Source organism: Mytilus californianus, unplaced genomic scaffold (assembly GCF_021869535.1).
Source record: "Mytilus californianus isolate M0D057914Y unplaced genomic scaffold, xbMytCali1.0.p SCAF_7, whole genome shotgun sequence".
Taxonomy (NCBI): domain Eukaryota; kingdom Metazoa; phylum Mollusca; class Bivalvia; order Mytilida; family Mytilidae; genus Mytilus; species Mytilus californianus.
The window spans coordinates 72,392,577-72,409,226 of NW_026262723.1; the positions used below are offsets into that span (position 1 = coordinate 72,392,577).

At 32.5% G+C, this 16,650-nt stretch overlaps 1 protein-coding gene across 2 annotated transcripts in view; it reads right to left on the bottom strand.

Moving 5' to 3' along the window:
- The window catches only part of LOC127709845 (uncharacterized), a 178,076-nt gene that overhangs the window by 115,329 nt on the left and 46,097 nt on the right, over positions 1–16,650 (bottom strand). For both annotated transcript variants that reach the window (XM_052215515.1, XM_052215514.1), the window contains exon 6: positions 16,248–16,432. In XM_052215515.1, the coding sequence (XP_052071475.1) occupies positions 16,248–16,432 (185 nt within the window). The remainder of the gene's footprint in view (positions 1–16,247; positions 16,433–16,650) is intronic.

The following is a 16,650-nucleotide window of genomic DNA, read 5'->3' on the forward strand; positions in this document are numbered from 1 at the left end:
AACTGAACGTTACTGTTGGGATTGATAGGGATTGATAAAAGTAAGTTTTCGATTTTTGGAATTTTCTTTATATATTGAATTTAATGGCAAAAACTCTCATTCAATCAGAAAATTTATTTTTCCCTTCTGCTTGGTCAAAATACTTATTTCTTCAAAGTTGGAAATATCATTTTTAGAGAAAAACCCTAACACCTCCTCAGAGTTTAATGGTGTTCCCTTACTGGACATTTATGATTGAAAATATTTCTCTATCCGACAGCATAATTGCTAGATTAGTCAGCTGGTCCTTTTAAAGACAGAACATTTGTTTATGTAAATAAAATGTATATATATTGGTCCATTTGTGAACTAGAGTAAGAACAAACCAAATCCAAAAAAGAAAAAAAATATAGACGTTAAAACATGTTATAGTTACTGTATTAAATGTTTGTTACCCAGTGTTGTCTATTAAAAGGTTAAAGTCAGTTCATGTGTCAAAATGAGAAGCATGGTCAGCACTTGTGCATGTAGTGACTACAACTAGCTTTGTACAGAATATTTCTGCCACAGCTTCCTTTGTCTTTTTACACCCAATAGAAATAATTTGCATAATTTGTATAGGATCTCCATGCAGTTTGGTAACAATCAGTTGTAAAGAATTCAAGTTACCATGATTATGGCCAGTATTACAAGGTATATCACTGGATAGAGTATTTTCATATTACCGACTAATGACTCCGGATTATATAATTTTTCGACAGGTTACCTTTTCTGTGGTTAGACATCCTGGTACTCGGTCAAGTAAGAGCAACCAAAAGAAGAAAAATCAAACACATAATCCGTGCAATTTGAGGGGAAAGTTTTCTGTTTTCTGATGATTTTATCGTGTTAAGAAAATATAAAGCAGTTAATTTTCCCCATAAATTGTATCGATTAAAAGCTTGATTTTACTGTTTTACGTTGCTCTTACTTGACCGAATACCAGGATGTCTTACCACAGAGTAGGTAACCTGTCGAAAAAATATAAACTCTGGAGTCAAAAGTCGGTAGTATGAAAAAGGTCTATTGAGCTTTCTGTCTAAGTGGTTTTTTTAAGTTATTTGCATTGAGCTCAGGTTTTTGTTATGCATATACATTCTGTATGGAATTCAGATTTGAAAACAGACAACCCATCTATACATGTACATGATCATATGAACTGTAAGGTAAGATGGTTGAAACATTTTGTATAATCTATAAATCTCTTTAACAACTGCCAGCACATGGTATTATGGAAGCATAACATCAACTATTAACCCTTTCCTCCATGACAACTTTTTTTTTACATACCTGTTTCGAATAGGATTTTTCAATAAAATGTTGAAAATAAGCTTACTTAAATGAAATATTGACTGTGCCTTTAATAGACCAGTTAAATATATATAATTTTGGTCAGTTATATATCAAAATAAGAACTTTATTTTCTGGTAATTTTTTTTCATATATTTTGTTGCCATGGTAACAATTTTATAGATATAAATACGAAAATACGCTAAAATTAGGGTAGACACTTGTAACAGCAGTTACATCTTATGGAAACCATGATATGTTTGACTGTCTATGAATAAGCTGAATGTTAACCTTTTTTTTATGTGAAAACGTCCCAATTTTTTTCCATAGCAACAGATTTATTTCCCTAGCAACAAAGTAAATTGTGATGAAATTAAAAATAAATTAAAAAGAATTCATGTTTGTTGACTCATAAAGGGATGTTTTATCATAATATGTTTCCCTAGCAACAGTTTCCATCCATAGCAACCAAAGGAAATTTCTTTATAATATGCAAATTGAACAACAGTCCATAAAAAAAACCATTTTCAAAAAAATGTATCATTTCATTCACTGGAAAAACTTTACTTCTTGCAACCAAATGATGTCTTTAAAAAATAAGCTTCTAAAAAAAAAGGGCAACAGTGGCTTAGTGGTCTAAGTAGTTGAACATCTGTAACACTAGCTTATCAACACTGAGGTTGTGAGTTTAAATCAGGCAGGAGGCAGGTGCGCTCGACTCCAATCTTAATTGACTAGGATTGTCAGTATTTCTGGTGGTTCTCTTTCGGCACTCTGGCTTATTCCACCAATTAAATTTGACTGCCATGAAATAGCATAATAGAATAAATGAATTCAATATAGATTTGTTTTGTAATCCAATATTTTAATGCTCAAAGTCAAATGGCAAATGGCAGTCCATGTTGCTGATGATAGTGTTCAAAGCAGGATTCTCTGCATAAATGAATGTTACAGTTCGAGCAGCCATATACAGTTTCTTTTCGTTTCTTTTCTCCCTGCTTAGTGCTAAATTTGCATCTTCTTTTTGTTCTGTTCAAACGAACACTAACATGGTTATTGTTAGGTTGTTGAAAAACGATTCTCCTGTTCCTTTTGGTGAAATTCCCAATCAGTTGCTTGGCAATGTCGATGCGATAATCCAACAAGGAATAGCGCTTCTTCCTTGGTTGATAACCAACAGATTCATTCATAACAATGAACGCATTAGTAATGCATAAGTTGATAATGTAAAAAAACAAATATTTCCACCATTTCTTTGCTGGTCTGCCTACATGTGTTTTAGCACGGAGCTGATTTTTTCTGTCTACACCTCCCATGTAATTGTGATAACCTTCAACAGGGGGTGATCTGTTTATTTCAATCCTAGTGCCGTTTTTCAGTCTTCTAAAGGTGGAGCCTTCACCTGTTGGATTAGAGTTGGTTGACAGGAAATGCACCTGAAAAGAAGTTTGTTAATTGTTCAGAATAGCATCAATAGAGTACAATAACAGACCAAGGAATTGGAAAACAATTCTTAATTGCTGTTCTTCATTTTTAAATGACAACAAAGACCTTTAACTTTGAGCAACAAATCCTGTAAATTAATATGACATTTTTTTAATCTTATCTGTCAAAAGGTTTTTTTTAGGTTCATTTTCCTATTTCACAAATAGATATGAAACTAAAAACCCATTAGTATGATCTGTAAAATAAGTTAGATTTAAATGAATTCTTATTTTATTTAAATCGTTTTATTGATAAATTTTCCTCATATGTCACTAAAACATTTACATCAATAGTACCGCTTAAGTCCACGCTAGGGGCCGTCTTGACCTTGTTGTAGGGTATGAATGATTCGTTCATTGTTGAAGACCCTACATCAACTGTGAAGATGAAGAACAGGAATAAAAGCCCTGTTCATTGATAATTTTCTATGTTTTCTATGTATTGTGTGCGATTTTGTCCCATGTACATTTACTCCATATCCTTTCATTTTTTCTACATATTATTTTCTGTTTACTTACTTTTTTCTTATCTTGCCACACGGTTGCTAAAAACTTGCCATTCTGGCGGGCAATACTGTCCCCTCGAGCCATCCTGGGGGGATCTGTTATGTCTTCTGGAAGACCAACTGCTGTGCATTTTATTGTACCACATCCATAAATGCCATTTCTTTCTTAACATCTAAACAATGGTACTGATGTAAAGTATCTGAAAATAAATATGAAAAAAGTATAATTTTTGTTTCCATGATTTATCTTTTCCAAAAATGAGGTCGATCAACTATAACACAAGAGATTAAAAATTTGTTTTTAAACCTCTATCCCAAATCCTTGTTCTATTCATAATTTTGTTTGTATTTTTTTTAAGCCCATGTTTATCTCCTTGTTTATTTACTATCTAGGTTTCTTCATATTTTATTAATTGTTTTTGACATTTGACGAATGTTCACAACATCTCATTGTAGGCATCAGTACAACACTCATGGTCAATATTCTGTTAATTTGCATATTTCAAGGTGTAATTATTAATATACACTTTAGATTCATTATTGTTTTTCCTATTTTAATGTAATTAAGAAATTACCTATCCATATATATATATGGTGTCCTTTCCATTTGAGGTCCTTGTATAGCAGTTTCACCACTTTTCCCCTAGTTTAGGACCTTTGTTTGGATCGTCCTTGCCCATGTATACATTGAACTGATGACAGTATCCAGATGTTGAATCAGCCCGCATCCAAACTTTCATGCCTCTTTTGATTGGTTTTCCTGACAAAAAAATCATCATTTCACATTCTATTTCTAATTTTTTTCAGGTCTATAAAGAAAAATGTTAAAATAAGAAGATGTGGTATAATTGCCAATGAGACAACTCGCCATCTTAGACCAAATGACATAGATGTTAACAACTATAGGTCACCGTTCTGCCTTCAACAATGAGCAAAACTACACCGGATATTCAGCTATAAAGGCCAAAAATTGATATTTGTTTTCAAGAATGTTGAGAGATCTAACTAAAATATGATTTTGCAGATGTTTTAAATGAAAAAGGCGACAGTCATCTTAGAATGTCAATTGTTTGTTTATATTGAAATTAGCAGAAATAAAATCAAATGACAATATATTTACAAGTGAAAGAGAGGGGAAAGATACCACAGGGATATTCAAACTCAAAAGTCGAAAATAAAGGAATGAAATGCAACCAGATTGAAAAACATTTTGTTCTGCTCTTTGGTCGGGTTGTTGTCTCTTTGACACATTCCCCATTACCAATTTTACTTAGACCTCCAATGTAAAAGAAGAATAAGGATTGTATTCAATTGTGTACAAATAATAAAATTACCTGGCATGTACTGTTTAATTGAAAATCTTCCCTTGTATTTCACCATTGCTTCATCCACTGTTTGATTCTGTTTTGGTTTGTAATGGTCTTTGAAAGTATGATCTACCATGTTGATGATTGGTCTAACTTTATGTAGTTTGTCGAAACCTTCAGTGTCCCTTGCTACTGCTGTTTGATTGTGGGCGCTCCAGTCATGCTTCAGTGATTCCCTATTAATCAAACAAATTTTCCCACAAGAGGGAGAGCCCGGGCCCACCCCTGGATCCGCCTATGGAAAGCGCAGAAGTACATTTTTGATAGCAATATTATGCAAGACTTTAACAAATTCTGTTAGGCATTTGCAGTGGCGAATCCGCAAGGGGGGGGGGGGGGTTTGGAACCCCCTTTTTTTTACAATCAATGCACTTGAATAGGGACATATAGTTGGACCTCCCCTTTTATAAATGGCTGGATCAGCCCGTGTTTTTGATATGTGTACATTACTTTACCCTTATAAAACCAGCACTTGCCTCAAAAATTATCAACATAACCCTCCAACCCTCTCTCTGTCTTTAGAATAGACATCTTCATTACTCCCCATCTCTTTTTCCCAGGTCCATAGAAGATTTTAAAGAAAAAGTTAAGATTGATGGAGGACAGTTTCATTTATAAGACATGAAACATACACCAATCTCAATATTTATGATAACATTTTGTTTACCTCTTCCCAATGCTGATCATTTTCTGAAGTCTGTTCAGCATACAAGTTTGTTTGCTCTGATAGGTGTTGAAAAATTGTTCTTCAAAAAACAACTGAAAAAAATCAACAGCTTGTCCGTTCAATGGCAACATGTGCAAAGGACCTGTCATTTCCTTGAAATCTGGTATTTCAATATCCTCCAACTGTTCAGACCAAAAGTCATCATCAGATACACTAGTGAGTTGGCTGCTCGGAATTTCACTCAGCTGTGATTCAAACTCACCATCACTGTACGGCAATTCATCATCGTCTTCCTCAATATCAGAATCAGGGTTTCTGTCAGAAAGGTCTGAAGCTACTTCAGATTCTTCATCAAATAATAAATCTGATGTTCTCACTGAACTAGGAGGGCTAACTGAACCTGGACTGTCATTTTCGTCCTCTAAATCTGATAACCCGAACTCCGAAAACTGTGAGGATTGGGAAGAAAGGAAAATCTCCATTTCATTAGTCGGCCATGTTTTATTATCCAAAATGAATTGCCAAGTACACAAAAGTAAAAGCTGTGTATTTTTTTTTTTGCAAAATGATATTTCATGAACATAGAAGTTCACGGAATACTGTATAGATGTATTTATTAAAATAAAGTACGAGGATAAAAGGGTTTCGTCTTTTTTATGAGAAAACAGCACTGCAAGTACGGTACTATATTATGAATTCCGAGCCGTGGGCGGGGTTTAGAAGTTCGATCAGAAAAAAGTTGAAAAACTAGTTATTTACGTTCAATTTATTAAGAAAATGATTGAGGTTTAAAAATCATTCCGTTTTCTTGAAATATTTCCTTAAAACATTGCAATGAAATGTTTTTTCTGGTTAATAAAAGTTATGTGTTCCCGCCCACTTTATGATTCGTTGATGCGTAATCGCCGGAAGTCGGAAAAGGGATTCCCAAAAGAATTCACATGTTTACATTTTACACGGTATCACCTTCTTGTTCAAAATGTGTCGGGAAAAAGAGTGGTATGGCATCGACTGCATATCTTTCAATTCTTAATAGAATTTCTGATATTCCAAATGCTATTTTAAACACAATTGTGTAATGCAGAGTATTTTATTGCAATTTTCTTCTGCTCTAAACTGGGAAATGACATCGACTTGATCTTCCATCATTTTAAAAATTTTAAAAATCTACCAAAAGTCATTTAACTCGAAACTGTATCGTACAAAATAATGATAAGGCATTCAATCAACAGTTGTTATCAATAACTTATGACAAAAATCGTAATTAATGCAATTTCAGCTGCTTTGAAAAGTTGTCAACAAAAAGTTGGACAAAATGGCGACGGCGTTAAAAAAAAGAAAACAACAACAAGTTTAAATTTATAATTCACGTTGATAAACAATTATTTCATCAAGAAAATTTACACCAGTTATTCACAAGTTTATACTTCTTATTTTGGATACAAATTTGATAAATTTTGACACGGATTACTCGAGGACAAAGTGTTTCAACTGAGGTTGTTAACAGAGGCGTCAAAAGGCGTCATTATGGAGTAAAAGGGGAGGCGTCAAAAGGCGTCATTATGGAGGAAAGGGTTAAGCCGGAAGATTAAATATAGTATTTCCATTAGAAACTAACATTCTCCGTCTGCTAGACAGCCAATTAAAATTAAATGCACAAAACCTGCTTATTGCAATACATGTACATGCATGATGCCAGGCGTTTTTGACAAACATTTTGAACCATCTTTACTGCATACCGAAGAGTCCCAAGTACAAATGGTAATTCATTTATACTTCATATTTATAAAAAGGGACGAAACTCGCAAGGCCTTACGGACTTCTAAAATTAATTTAAATTGTTTATAACTTATTTGTTAAATCTAAATTTGTGGTAATAACAGCACTGCTCTATATTCTGCAAAATCTTTCTTGCCAACTGAAATCAAAATTGGCAGGAATTTTCATATTTAAGGTACTTCACCAAATTATATACATTTTGGTGTAGATCTGAAATTTATGATGGTTGAAAGGGTCAAAAAATGTATTTTGATTACCTGAAATAGCAAATATCTTAGAAATTTCTTTGCATATTTATTTAAAATATTGTAAAAATGATCCATAGATACCCTAAAACCAATTTTGAATTTTTGTTGCCAATCCAAATTCAATATGGCTACCACCACTGAACACAATTTAACATAAAACTATGAGAAATACATTTACAAAACTTCTTCTAAGAAGCTGTCTCACATATTTAAACACTGTTACCTAGGTTACGGATGAACCTATATATGAGCATTTACGATTTTGTATCCAACCCGAAATAAGATATGACTTCCACAGTGGAACATCATAAAGCCATACAAGAAATATGCACATATAGCTTTATCAAAACCACATCGCACAATTAAATCCAAATCGTGCACCTAGGGTGTTCCTCTACTAATTTTGAGATCTGGTGCTTCTCTAAAAACAAATATTGTCACTAGAATAGAAAAGAAATTTACCTTAGCTGTATTTGGCAAAACCATTCCTAATTTTGGGTCTTCAAAGCTCTTCAGCTTTGTACTTTATTTGGTGCACGGAGTGTGATACGAAAAAGTGATACGAAAATTTGCGTTAATTTGATTGGCTTATCCAGAAACATGAGACGATATTACGACAATTCCATTGGCTATTCGTTAGGTCATTGATGACTTTCAAAGGTTAAGGCGATGTACATTTCGTCCATGGCAACGGACATACTTGATTTATTCAATAATACACAAAACACTCACACTTTTCACCTTAAAATCTTCTTTTTGTCAAATTTTAATATATTCTGAAGCGTACGAAAAGTTTTAAAATGTCTGATGTTAAAGTTTGACACCGGAACAGGACATATGACGTCATACTTGTATGTGCAAAAGACTAGATCAACTTTTCGCGGATTTTTTAATTTAACACAACGAGAGTGTTGACCATAAGAGAGATAGGTTTAATAGACTGGTTCCCGATCGCAATATTCAGTATGTTACACATATACCAATATAACGACCGGGACGGACTTTACGCATTTGGCTAACTTTTGAATGATGGCGTCTATGGAAACGCCCCTTCACGGGATGAATTCCGATATCTATCTCTCGGAGATGTCATTTAAATATTATAATTTAAAAGATAAACAGGAACAAATAAGAACAAAAAAAATTAAAAAATGTTTTAAATAAAAGATTTATTTAATAAAAAAATTCCATACATGTAGATCCTTGAAAAGATAATTGCTGCAACGTTTGGTCGGATTTTTTCAGAGTTCTTCATCTCATAATCAATTTATGAGTGGTTGCCATGGTAACGGACACTCTATTTTTTGGTAGTTAAGCGTAGTAAAACCTTTAAAAAATGAGCTAAATCACTACAATTCAGAGCCTGATTTTGAATAGAATCAAACTTTTGTCAGGAATTTTCATATATAACATTGATATAACTTGGTTTAAGCTTCACTTTAGATAAGATTGCAGTTCAACCCAACTTTTAGATTTTAACACATATTTTCAATTTTTTTGAATCATGGAGTTTTGTGAGATTATCAAATTTTCTCGTGTGTTTTTCCGAAAAGTGCAAATATGTAAAGCATAGCTAGTATTGTAGTAACTAAGTTTGAATACTACTTTACCAAAATAAATAGAATATTGCATGGGACTCTCTTTAAATTTATCACCATAACAACGTATTTTCCCCTTGGAAACAGAGTAATTATTTGTAGTATAGGGACTTCAATGTTCTCAACTGTTTTTTAAAACCTTTTAGAAAATACATAGAATCATATATATACTCTAATTCTAAACTACCATCGTTAAGTATCGTTTACAACAGTTGCCATGGTAACAAATATCACCCATAACAACATCCAATCAAAAGATATATAATATAATTTTATATAAAAAATTACATATAATTATGTAAATGATGTTCAGTTTTCTAATCATTTGGTCAGGTTTTGTTAGAGTTTTCAATCTTGTAAATAATAATTATTCATGAAAAGTTACTAACAGATGATGGACTTTGCAATAGCCCAATCTAGCTTTTGTCAAGGTCCATATTATTACCAGTAATATAACGTTCTTTACCACTTGTAAGAAATTAAGAAATTTTGGCAAAATTCTCAATTTCCTAGCACAATAACTCTCACAAATTTAATACCAACAGCAAGAGACTCAACTTGAAATCTCACTTATAAATATAAGCTTACAAACCAAAAATAGAAACATCTCAAACTGAAACTGAAGTGACAAGGATAGACAGATGGACGGACAGACCAAAGGAAAACATATAAAGTCATTGTGTTTATAAGAACACTTAACACATAACAATTAACATAGGTAAAATCTCTTTGTTCTTATTGTGCTACAATCTGGATAATGCACATCTAAGGTGTGCATTAACTACCTCAGATATACTGCACAGTTCAAAAGTACTCTTACCTTTAGGGGCGGATCCTGGATTTTAAAAGGGGTGTAATTCCATAAAATTAAAAAAAATATCACCGAGTGTAGCGAGACTAAAAACAAATTTTGATGAATTTAGTGTCAAAATATGAAAAAGAAAGTGTTTCTCATTCCTTAAATTAAGACAAAAAATATTTCATTTTGTGTACAGTGTAAATCTTAAATAAGTGCTTCAAAGTCAAACCAGATAATAACTATTTTATTTATTTCTGCCAAAAAAGAAATGCATTTTTGAATATCCAAATAAATGAAATCTGATTAAGTGACTATTTCGGGATCGAATTTAATGAAGATCATATCCAAGTGTGTGTCAAAACAGGGGACGGCGGATTAGTTGCAGATTAATCAGACTTCGTTTAGATAGACATGTCTTCAAAAATTGATACAGTAGGAAAAAAATTGGGAGAACTGGGGAGTTAAAGATTGGAAAGTGAAACTTTTTTTTCTGTTTATTTAACTTTCTAAATTTAGGTACATCTCTCCTCGGTTCATCTTTCTCTAAGCATATTATTGAGGGAAAGAAAAGCAATTAATTTATACTCAATAACCCTTTCAGTTATGATACACCTATTTGAAAGTACACCAAAACGGAACCTAAATTGTAGGAGATGTAGGTTATACGTTAATAAGACAGCAATCAAACGAAAAAAACAACTAAAGACATCTAGCGGGCAACATACAGTTTTCAAAAATAGTTATAGGTGTTTACACAATATGTCAAATTCTTAATCTTTACTAATTTATATAATTATTGAGAATAAATATAACAGAAACGATAAAACAAAATCTACCATTAAATCGCAATTCTTCAAAATGGAACAATTTAGGAAGAAGCCTAAATTAAAAAAATTTAATAAATTAAAACTTACCAACCTTTTATTACTACACAATTAAAGGCGTATTTCCCCTTTCTTTACCCTTTTCGAAGAAACTTTCCTTGGAACCGTGGATTGCGATTTATCGTCCGCATATTTTCCAAAATGTACAAGTAAATTGGTGGCGTCATGTGTTAAAACAGTTATTGGCCAATCGAATCGGTATATATTATTTACTATGCATGGTTGGAATGACCCTTTAACCCGAACTCCTTTAAAGATACAGAGTGATTGACAGAATGGGACAGTAATTGACATTACTAAAGTTAGAAAATGGAAACCAACTTTGGGACGTACTAACATACAGACTGACAAGGGTAAAACTTACTCCCCCCCCCCAAATCCAAATCGTGCACCTAGGGTGTTCCTCTACTAATTTTGAGATCTGGTGCTTCTCTAAAAACAAATATTGTCACTAGAATAGAAAAGAAATTTACCTTAGCTGTATTTGGCAAAACCATTCCTAATTTTGGGTCTTCAAAGCTCTTCAGCTTTGTACTTTATTTGGTGCACGGAGTGTGATACGAAAAAGTGATACGAAAATTTGCGTTAATTTGATTGGCTTATCCAGAAACATGAGACGATATTACGACAATTCCATTGGCTATTCGTTAGGTCATTGATGACTTTCAAAGGTTAAGGCGATGTACATTTCGTCCATGGCAACGGACATACTTGATTTATTCAATAATACACAAAACACTCACACTTTTCACCTTAAAATCTTCTTTTTGTCAAATTTTAATATATTCTGAAGCGTACGAAAAGTTTTAAAATGTCTGATGTTAAAGTTTGACACCGGAACAGGACATATGACGTCATACTTGTATGTGCAAAAGACTAGATCAACTTTTCGCGGATTTTTTAATTTAACACAACGAGAGTGTTGACCATAAGAGAGATAGGTTTAATAGACTGGTTCCCGATCGCAATATTCAGTATGTTACACATATACCAATATAACGACCGGGACGGACTTTACGCATTTGGCTAACTTTTGAATGATGGCGTCTATGGAAACGCCCCTTCACGGGATGAATTCCGATATCTATCTCTCGGAGATGTCATTTAAATATTATAATTTAAAAGATAAACAGGAACAAATAAGAACAAAAAAAATTAAAAAATGTTTTAAATAAAAGATTTATTTAATAAAAAAATTCCATACATGTAGATCCTTGAAAAGATAATTGCTGCAACGTTTGGTCGGATTTTTTCAGAGTTCTTCATCTCATAATCAATTTATGAGTGGTTGCCATGGTAACGGACACTCTATTTTTTGGTAGTTAAGCGTAGTAAAACCTTTAAAAAATGAGCTAAATCACTACAATTCAGAGCCTGATTTTGAATAGAATCAAACTTTTGTCAGGAATTTTCATATATAACATTGATATAACTTGGTTTAAGCTTCACTTTAGATAAGATTGCAGTTCAACCCAACTTTTAGATTTTAACACATATTTTCAATTTTTTTGAATCATGGAGTTTTGTGAGATTATCAAATTTTCTCGTGTGTTTTTCCGAAAAGTGCAAATATGTAAAGCATAGCTAGTATTGTAGTAACTAAGTTTGAATACTACTTTACCAAAATAAATAGAATATTGCATGGGACTCTCTTTAAATTTATCACCATAACAACGTATTTTCCCCTTGGAAACAGAGTAATTATTTGTAGTATAGGGACTTCAATGTTCTCAACTGTTTTTTAAAACCTTTTAGAAAATACATAGAATCATATATATACTCTAATTCTAAACTACCATCGTTAAGTATCGTTTACAACAGTTGCCATGGTAACAAATATCACCCATAACAACATCCAATCAAAAGATATATAATATAATTTTATATAAAAAATTACATATAATTATGTAAATGATGTTCAGTTTTCTAATCATTTGGTCAGGTTTTGTTAGAGTTTTCAATCTTGTAAATAATAATTATTCATGAAAAGTTACTAACAGATGATGGACTTTGCAATAGCCCAATCTAGCTTTTGTCAAGGTCCATATTATTACCAGTAATATAACGTTCTTTACCACTTGTAAGAAATTAAGAAATTTTGGCAAAATTCTCAATTTCCTAGCACAATAACTCTCACAAATTTAATACCAACAGCAAGAGACTCAACTTGAAATCTCACTTATAAATATAAGCTTACAAACCAAAAATAGAAACATCTCAAACTGAAACTGAAGTGACAAGGATAGACAGATGGACGGACAGACCAAAGGAAAACATATAAAGTCATTGTGTTTATAAGAACACTTAACACATAACAATTAACATAGGTAAAATCTCTTTGTTCTTATTGTGCTACAATCTGGATAATGCACATCTAAGGTGTGCATTAACTACCTCAGATATACTGCACAGTTCAAAAGTACTCTTACCTTTAGGGGCGGATCCTGGATTTTAAAAGGGGTGTAATTCCATAAAATTAAAAAAAATATCACCGAGTGTAGCGAGACTAAAAACAAATTTTGATGAATTTAGTGTCAAAATATGAAAAAGAAAGTGTTTCTCATTCCTTAAATTAAGACAAAAAATATTTCATTTTGTGTACAGTGTAAATCTTAAATAAGTGCTTCAAAGTCAAACCAGATAATAACTATTTTATTTATTTCTGCCAAAAAAGAAATGCATTTTTGAATATCCAAATAAATGAAATCTGATTAAGTGACTATTTCGGGATCGAATTTAATGAAGATCATATCCAAGTGTGTGTCAAAATAGGGGACGGCGGATTAGTTGCAGATTAATCAGACTTCGTTTAGATAGACATGTCTTCAAAAATTGATACAGTAGGAAAAAAATTGGGAGAACTGGGGAGTTAAAGATTGGAAAGTGAAACTTTTTTTTCTGTTTATTTAACTTTCTAAATTTAGGTACATCTCTCCTCGGTTCATCTTTCTCTAAGCATATTATTGAGGGAAAGAAAAGCAATTAATTTATACTCAATAACCCTTTCAGTTATGATACACCTATTTGAAAGTACACCAAAACGGAACCTAAATTGTAGGAGATGTAGGTTATACGTTAATAAGACAGCAATCAAACGAAAAAAACAACTAAAGACATCTAGCGGGCAACATACAGTTTTCAAAAATAGTTATAGGTGTTTACACAATATGTCAAATTCTTAATCTTTACTAATTTATATAATTATTGAGAATAAATATAACAGAAACGATAAAACAAAATCTACCATTAAATCGCAATTCTTCAAAATGGAACAATTTAGGAAGAAGCCTAAATTAAAAAAATTTAATAAATTAAAACTTACCAACCTTTTATTACTACACAATTAAAGGCGTATTTCCCCTTTCTTTACCCTTTTCGAAGAAACTTTCCTTGGAACCGTGGATTGCGATTTATCGTCCGCATATTTTCCAAAATGTACAAGTAAATTGGTGGCGTCATGTGTTAAAACAGTTATTGGCCAATCGAATCGGTATATATTATTTACTATGCATGGTTGGAATGACCCTTTAACCCGAACTCCTTTAAAGATACAGAGTGATTGACAGAATGGGACAGTAATTGACATTACTAAAGTTAGAAAATGGAAACCAACTTTGGGACGTACTAACATACAGACTGACAAGGGTAAAACTTACTCCCCCCCCCCCCCCCCCCCCTCATTGCGGCGCGGGTATAAAAAGTGTTCATTTTAGTTATTGCCCTTGTACCTTGGATAGATAAAATATGTGCAACTCGGGGGACATTGGAAATTTGTTCTTTTATTTCACATGGGACACTGAAGTCTTGTTTTCATGAACGATTACAGCTTGATGGGACTAGAAAGCATTGACAATTACAAAGCAAAATAAGATTGGTATGTACTGCGCTGTTTCTAGTGTTGCAGTTAAGAAATAAGACCATGTTTGTAATTTGTCTTCGAATAACTGTTAATCTTGTATTTATGCACACCTTCTCAGCTTAATGGTTTGGTTCCAAATCTCGAGATTAATTCACAGTCTTTTATAAAGGTTACAGAGACAGATACACGGTCCGAGAAAATAGGGGGAGTATTTCATTAAAAGGTTTAAAAATCGTTGAGAGCAGCAAAACGATTTTTTCGAAGATTCAACCTAAAAAAAATGATACATTTTTATACGCCCGTTTAGCATATGGCTATCAGCTAATACCTGGAACGTAGTACCGGGAACCAGGATATAGGTTTAACAACTTGTGAAAATTGGATATCGCTTGAAATCAACTCTCGTTATTTAATTTAAAAAGTAATAATAAACTCGCCGAAGGCTTGTTTATTATTATATTGAAATTAAATAACTCTAGTTGATATAAAGCGATATCCAATTCTCACTCGTTATGAAACCTATAAATATTATTTATCCGTGACAATATTGATAAACTGCATATTTTTAATATTTAAAAACAAACAATGAACCATTGGAGGAAGAATCAGTTGTGGACGCATTCAATGATGAACCATTCAAATATGACCTGATTATTTAAGGAAAACTATCAGATACACAAAAAATATATATTGTTGATTTTCATAAATCTTGAACAAAAGTGAAATAAATGAAAACAAGAATATATATATATACATATATAAATGCCTAAGAATGTAACTTTAACACGCTAATGAGTGTTATAAAAATAGTTGTGATATTTTATATATTCACGCAATATTTCGCTGGACAAATAAATATTTGTGAGCTTTCTCAAAGTTCAGCTTTACTTTATTTAAGGAAAGGGTTACTGTGGGTGAAAATATACAAGAGACCCATTAGTATATATCCCAGATAAAGCAAATGGGTCATCGGATAGAGAGCATTTAATGTCCCTAAAAACAATCCTGAGCTGATCTGTTATAAGATGGGACGGCAGCTGACTCTAGGGAAGTTTTTCGGTAGAAAAACAGTTAGCTAATTTTACATCATTGTATAGTTGTAAATGGCAGTATAGAAATTTCTAAAGAAAGTACAAAATTTCGGCAAGTTGTTGTCTCTTTCAGACAAGTAAAACATGATGGTCACTTGCCCAAAGTGCAAGTTGTTTAAAAAGTAACTAGTGTCGATCCCAGCACAATACCAATTTTGAGCTTTTGCTTCTTATCTGAAAATGCAAGATGACTGTCACTGTGGAACACAGTTTAACATAGAACCCTATGTGGTAGACAAAGAAATAGCTAAAAAAAACATCAGATGGGAGCACAACAATACATCTGTGATGATAAGACAGTCAAAAATACTAACACATTTAACAATTAATATCCACACTGATATGTGTCCACATTTGTTTAAGTATGAAAATAATCTATAACATTTAAGGGTAAAAGATAGATTTGTATACTACAGCACCAATCTATAATTATTTTGCTCCTTTGAAACAATTACCAAAATCCTACAACAAAGATTAATATGTTAAAAGCCGTCCTCTGCGCACAAATTATTGCTCTCATTCATCGGTCACAACGTGCGTGTCCAGAATAAGATAAACTGGTCGAAGTTTTCATCAATAGATGCTGCCTAGTTTATGTTATATTTAGTGTAATATATAAACTATAGGATGCATTTGAAATGTTATCAAAGTGTATACCTTATCGTCAGTATTAGTGCTTATTTCACTAGACAGTTCTTGTGCAAGTGAGAATCTGTAATCTTCATTCCAGGAAACACCCAGTATATAATTTACCATACCCTCAATTGTAAGACTCTTCCCAGATTTTGAGGCACCAATTACCAAGATTGTTTTCTCGGGAACCAAGCTTACATTAGCCTTGCCTGTAATTAAATGAATCAAAGTTTATTGTAACACGAACATCAATGTAATAATTCGGTTATAGAAAGGGTTCATATGAAATTCTGCAAACTTTTGCTTAAGGTTAAAAATTCTACACCTAATTTCATGATATATGAAGAATTGGGCAGATATCCTTTGGAAATTGATATAAAACTCCGTATAATTAACTACTGGACTAAATTATTGTCTGGAAAACAAG